The sequence below is a fragment of the Salvelinus namaycush genome, unplaced genomic scaffold (assembly GCF_016432855.1).
Source record: "Salvelinus namaycush isolate Seneca unplaced genomic scaffold, SaNama_1.0 Scaffold248, whole genome shotgun sequence".
Taxonomy (NCBI): domain Eukaryota; kingdom Metazoa; phylum Chordata; class Actinopteri; order Salmoniformes; family Salmonidae; genus Salvelinus; species Salvelinus namaycush.
In genome coordinates, this window is record NW_024059319.1 from 269,207 (window position 1) to 275,206 (window position 6,000).

At 40.8% G+C, this 6,000-nt stretch overlaps 1 protein-coding gene across 1 annotated transcript in view; it reads left to right on the forward strand.

Moving 5' to 3' along the window:
- LOC120039011 (clathrin heavy chain 1-like) overlaps positions 1-5,455 on the forward strand; it is a gene marked incomplete at its 3' end in the record, with an annotated part of 35,736 nt that extends 30,281 nt beyond the window's left edge. The window contains exons 30-31 of the mRNA XM_038984541.1: positions 175-396; positions 5,380-5,455. Coding sequence (XP_038840469.1) covers positions 175-396; positions 5,380-5,455 — 298 coding nt within the window. The remainder of the gene's footprint in view (positions 1-174; positions 397-5,379) is intronic.
- Positions 5,456-6,000: the final 545 nt, after the last annotated feature.

A 6,000-nucleotide genomic window follows, 5' to 3' on the forward strand; every position in this document is an offset into this window, starting at 1 on the left:
AGAATTTGTTCTTAACTGACTTGCCAAGTTAAATAAAGTTTAAAATAAAAATATCCATACCTTCCCCTGTCAGCCTGTCTGTAGTTTCAAATCAATCAATCTTTTAATCGATCCCAAATCAATCCACCAATCAATCAGTCAATAAAGCCACCTCTTCCTGTGTGTGTTCGTCAGGATGCAATGCTGTATGCTGCCGAGTCTAAGGATGCAGAATTGGCTGAGACCCTGCTGCAGTGGTTCCTGGAGGAGGGCAGGAAGGAGTGTTTCGCTGCCTGTCTGTTTGCCTCCTATGACCTGCTGCACCCTGATGTGGTGCTGGAGCTGGCCTGGAGACACAACATCATGGACTTTGCCATGCCATACTTCATCCAGGTCATGAGGGAGTATCTCACCAAGGTCAGTCCTGCTGCAAACACAGCAAGCACAGGCTGTGTCCCAAATGGCACCCTGTTTCCGATATACTGCACTGCTTTTGAACAGAGCCCTAATCAAATTAGTGCACTATATAGAGAATAAGGTGCAATTTGGGACACATATCACATTTGTTTTCAGTGGGTGAAAATGTTGTAAAATATAAATAATCAATCTCTTCCTGCTAACTTGACTGTTTTATTTTTCCATAATTATTGATTTATCTTCCTGTAAGAGACAGACAGACAGTTTTCCTGTAGGTATTTAAAAGCAGACAGGGTTTCGAAATGAAGCAATACAAATGAAGAGGAAAGTAGTGGAACGTTTACTTAAAGATGTGATAATGCTGCTAGGGAACGCTTTCACTCGGTTTCTTTTCAAAGGCTTAAAGATTCTGTACAATTATACAACTTGATTATATTGTATTTCTTCAATAAGTTTAAAAACATGAGCTACTACTTTAGTGGGGAACCCTAGCATTAAAGTAATCTCTCATGACATCACTTCCTTTGACCCCAAGCCATATGAGGTCAAAGAACTTTTGGTTCTCTTCCAGGTTGATGAGGTTGCGGAGAAGGTGACGGTCTCTGGCTCTTTATTTCTTTCCTTTTTGTTCTGTCTGTTTTATGTTGTAACATAGACCCTGGGTTTTTGATGTAGGAACCTACCATGGGCATGTACTGTAGACTGAGAATAATGGAGGGAGTGCTGGTCAGCCCTGGTCCTCGAGAACCCTGCACCCCCTGTGAAGTTATGTTCCAGCCCAGCACCAACACACCTGATTCAGCAAATTGTGTTTCTAGATTGAAGACTGAATGAGGCGTGTAAGTGCAGGGCTGAAACAAAAACCTCTAGGCATCAAGCACATAGAAACCATATGTTTGATTCCACTCCAGTCATTACCACGAGCCTGTCCTCCCCAATTAAGGTGCCACCAACCTCCTGTGCTCTAGGACCAGGGTTGGCCACCCCCGAGTCTCTCCTCTAACTGCTAATCCCTGACTGCTTGCTCCTAGTTAACAGTAACACATGGTAGAACAGTGTGGTAGAACAGTGTGGTAGAACAGTGTGGTAGAACAGTGTGGTAGAACAGTGTGGTAGAACAGTGTGGTAGAACAGTGTGGTAGAACAGTGTGGTAGAACAGTGTGGTAGAACAGTGTGGTAGAACAGTAACACATGATGGAAGTCACTATTATTCGAGTCACAAGTAAAACGGGTCAAGACTCGAGTCAATTCAAAGTTGAGTCACAGGTTGTCAAGTAAAATACTAGTGTATATATATATATATATATACACAACACATTTTGACTAGTCAATGTAATTGTAAAATAGGGACATGTATCAGTCGTGAGGGCATGACATCAGCAGAAGGCAAGGCAGGTTGACGTGCTCAGTGTAGATTTATTTACAGGCCTTGGTAATCCAATGGTGAAAGTGCCATATCCTACAAAAGGTATACGTAGATTTACCAAATATACACAAGCAATAGCCCAAAAGAAATATCCTCTATCAGGCTTAACCTGTCCTATCTGAACAGACACAGGTAGAGGGCAAGACTGTACAGACTCGCCTTGAGAAACCAAAGCTCGAACAGGTAGGTCTACATAAATAATAAAAGCACTTGGCCTAGGACAACACAATTTCCCAATTGGCAATTACAACCAATAAACTGGTTCTACAATGTAAAAGGCAATTTCCACATCCATTGGTACATTCCTCTTAATCAGACGTAATGATTATTAATGGTATTTCAACACCATGCATACATGGAACAATTTTCTCTTATTCAACGTTCTGACTCCAAAGCGTGGAGCACAGGCCTATTTCTATGGGCACTGAGGTGTGCACGCTCCTGTTACGCACAACCAGAATGACCGAGACTAATGGTGCTTTCAAGACTACTGGGAACTCTGAAAGTACAGGGTCAAATCATGACGTGAGTGATATCACGTTGGAAAGTCGGAGCTCTAGATAGAGTCCCGAGTTCCCAAGTTGGATGACCGTTGAGTCGGACCTCGCTTTTTTTCAAGTTCCCAGTTGTCTTGAATGTACCGAAGTCGGAGATTTCCGAGTTTCCAGTTGTTTTGAACGCGGCAGTAGGACACAGACACACGCAACTCTGGGAAATTTGAACAAAGGAAACCATACATTAAATAAAATAACTTGTACCTCATGAATCTTGTGAACGTTCGTGTGCACAATAAACATCACGCCACTCGGAGGGTAAGAAATGGTTGGCTAAATGAAAGGCCTATCAAACATGAAATAGAAATGTCTACGTGTTGCAATAAACTGTACAGGGATGGAATGATGAAACGCTAGCAATTATTGTGGTATTAGATGTAATATAGATTGACTACATAGGACCAATGCATTTAAATGTGTGAAAGAAAAAGCAAACATTTTCAACAAGAGAAAAAGCACTTCACTTACGGGAGTTTGGAGAGTGCAAGTGAAGAACGCGACTATGGTGCGTCTTCGCCACAGTAATAATTCATTTTAAAAACAAATTCCAAATGCAAGCTTCATAAGTAAATGATCAATTTCAAGCAATTGTTACATACCAAAAGACCAGTAGGCCTATGCTAGTAATTGTTGCCCCATTGCTGGTGAGCTTGCAAAGTAAACAGTTAATATTCTTGATCACCAAACAATTTTTGAAGATGCATATTTTCTTTTAATATGGCAATCCTCTCTCCCCACAATTTGACATTTGTTCAGCAATCTGTTCACTAGCTCCAATCAGTGTACATTTCACTAGCCAATCTTTTGCAGTTTTTTTTGCAAGTGCGTAGCTGCGGCTACTGCCTCTGGCTGTGTGTAGAATAATCCACATAGACTCTTCCACAAAATGAGTGAGACACAAAATCTGGCCAGATAAGTTCTAGTCATCAGTCTCAAGTCGAGTCTTGAGTCAAGTTATTTATATTTTCTGTCAAGTCTCGAGTCATCAAATTTGTGACTCCAGTCCATAACTCTGGAAGGTGCTGTGCTGTAATCCTCCACATCAGTAGTCAGCTAGCCTGAGTGTCAATCTGTTTGTTCTATCATGCCAACTCCTTGTCATGTATTGGCCTGACAATGACAGCAATGGAGTTGGCAATAGTACTAACAGATCTGGGACCAGGCTAGTCAGCAGCTCCAGGGCTGCAGGGTCTGCTGGTTTCCAATGTACTCACCTGGTTAGATGGGCAGCAGATGAAGTGTCACAGACACAGTGACGCTTCCTGGATGACTGGAGTCGCAGATCCCTGCTGCAGCTACAGATCTGTAGGACTATTCTCATATAGCTTTAACAGCTATGTACAGTAACAGTGTAGTGCACAGTACCACATGGTGAGAAGCATCCGCTAGGTATACAGACAACCAAATGCACCATATTCCCTACTAGCTTTCTACACTAATGATTTGAATCAGTTTGATTTTGGCAGTTTGTTGTAGTTATTCCATTGTAATTGTTCAGTTGGTTTTAGTTAATTGGCTGTTCAGACAAGGCACATCTTCATCACTTGGAGCTATTACTCGTAAGAGATTCCAAATGGCCTTTGCTGTTTGGAATAACTTTAAAATTATTTAATTGCATGAATTTATTATTAATAATACTTTTATTTGTATAGCGCTTTTCAATGGAGGCAACAAAGTCCTTCCCATCATAAAATAATACAATAAAAGTACTAACAAAGAAACAAAGACCGGAGGAAGGACAATGAAACAAGATCGCTAATAAATCATACGTGAAAAGTATCTTTATGAAAGGGTCTTCAGTGGGGATTTAGAGGCACTGAATCTGCAAATCTGATCTCTGGCAGACCATTCCAAAGTCTAAGGGCCCTAATGGCAAATGCCCAGTTTTTTTTATGTTCAACCTAGACTTTGGAATGGTCAACGTTGCCCTGCCAGAGGATCTCAGGCTGTGTCCTGGCTTGTAGGGAGATGAATGATCTGAGATATAGGATTGGGCTAAACCACTCCTAGCCTTAAACGTGATTAATACAATTTGAAAATCGATTCTAAAAGTGACTGGTAGCCACTATAGAAAAGCTAAAACAGGTGTGATATGGTTACATTTCCTGGTGCCTGTTAAAAGCTGAGCTGCAGCATTTTGAACTAACTGTAGATGGAGTGATTTCTAAGACGTATACAAAGAGTATCACATGACGTAAATTAAACATTTCTGTTTGACTCTTGAATACATCAGAAACCTTGCTTGATTTATGTTATATTAGCCTTTATTTGACCATGTGCTTCTCACACTTCTAAAGCATTGCCTGGGAAGATCGCAGCACATTTTACTTTAACATAATGACCACAAACTAGCCTTGGATAAGATAGCAGTTAAGTGTACCACTTACAGTTAAAAAAAAAGATGCATGCTCTTAACCAAGCAAAATATCTTTGATAAACAGCTCTAGATGCGTTGATGACATCTAGCATTTTGCTAGGCAAGGAGGAGTGTCCTGTAGTAGAAGCATGCTAAGTTATGAATTAGGTTTGTCTGTTTTGCTCCTGGACTGAGATGTGTTTTCTAAGATTGGATTAAAGTGGACTGTCAGTATCTTGGCATGGACTGAGCTTCTCCTCAACAGGAGACGCAATGAAATGCTAATAAGAAGTACATTTACACAAGCCCTGCTGTAAACAGTGCTTTTAGAGTAGTTTTAAAGACACTTCCTCACCTGTAAAGAAAGCTGTAGTGAAGTTTCTCACCAATTCCGCATGACATCTTCTCTAAGGCATCCAAACTGTAGAGATTGATACTAGTCTATAAGGTGTAGTGTATAATATTGTGTGTAGTGTTGTCTTCATGACAAAAAGTTAACACCAATAAATTGTCCTAATTTCTGTCTGCAGAACATTAAGATTTGTCGTTTTTTTTTGTTGATGAAAAATAGTTTGTCTAGTGAGCCCACCCATTAGGCGACTGACTGACTCCTCTCTCTGACCCCTGTCTTGCCCTCTGTTCTCAGGTGGAGAAACGGGAGGTGTCAGAAAGCCAAAGGAAGACTGAGGAAAAAGTCACAGAACCCACCCCCATAGTGTTTGGTAGGTTCGGTAGTGCAGTCTATGATGCTTTTAAAATCCCAAACTGGCTCCAGTCCTTCTGCTCCGGTTCCTTCTAGCCTGTTAAAGGAATCCTCTGTGGTGGGGAATGAGTCAGGGAATCTGAATGTACCGCTAGAAAGCAGGCTGTGTTACTGATGAAATGTAGACAACCCTGTATGTATAACTGTGTGTGTGTATGTATAACTGTGTGTGTGTGTATGTATAACTGTGTGTGTGTGTATGTATAACTGTGTGTGTGTGTATGTATAACTGTGTGTGTGTGTATGTATAACTGTGTGTGTGTGTGTGTATGTATAACTGTGTGTGTGTGTGTGTATGTATAACTGTGTGTGTGTGTGTGTATGTATAACTGTGTGTGTGTGTGTATGTATAACTGTGTGTGTGTGTGTATGTATAACTGTGTGTGTGTGTGTATGTATAACTGTGTGTGTGTGTGTATGTATAACTGTGTGTGTGTGTGTATGTATAACTGTGTGTGTGTGTGTATGTATAACTGTGTGTGTGTGTGTATGTATAACTGTGTG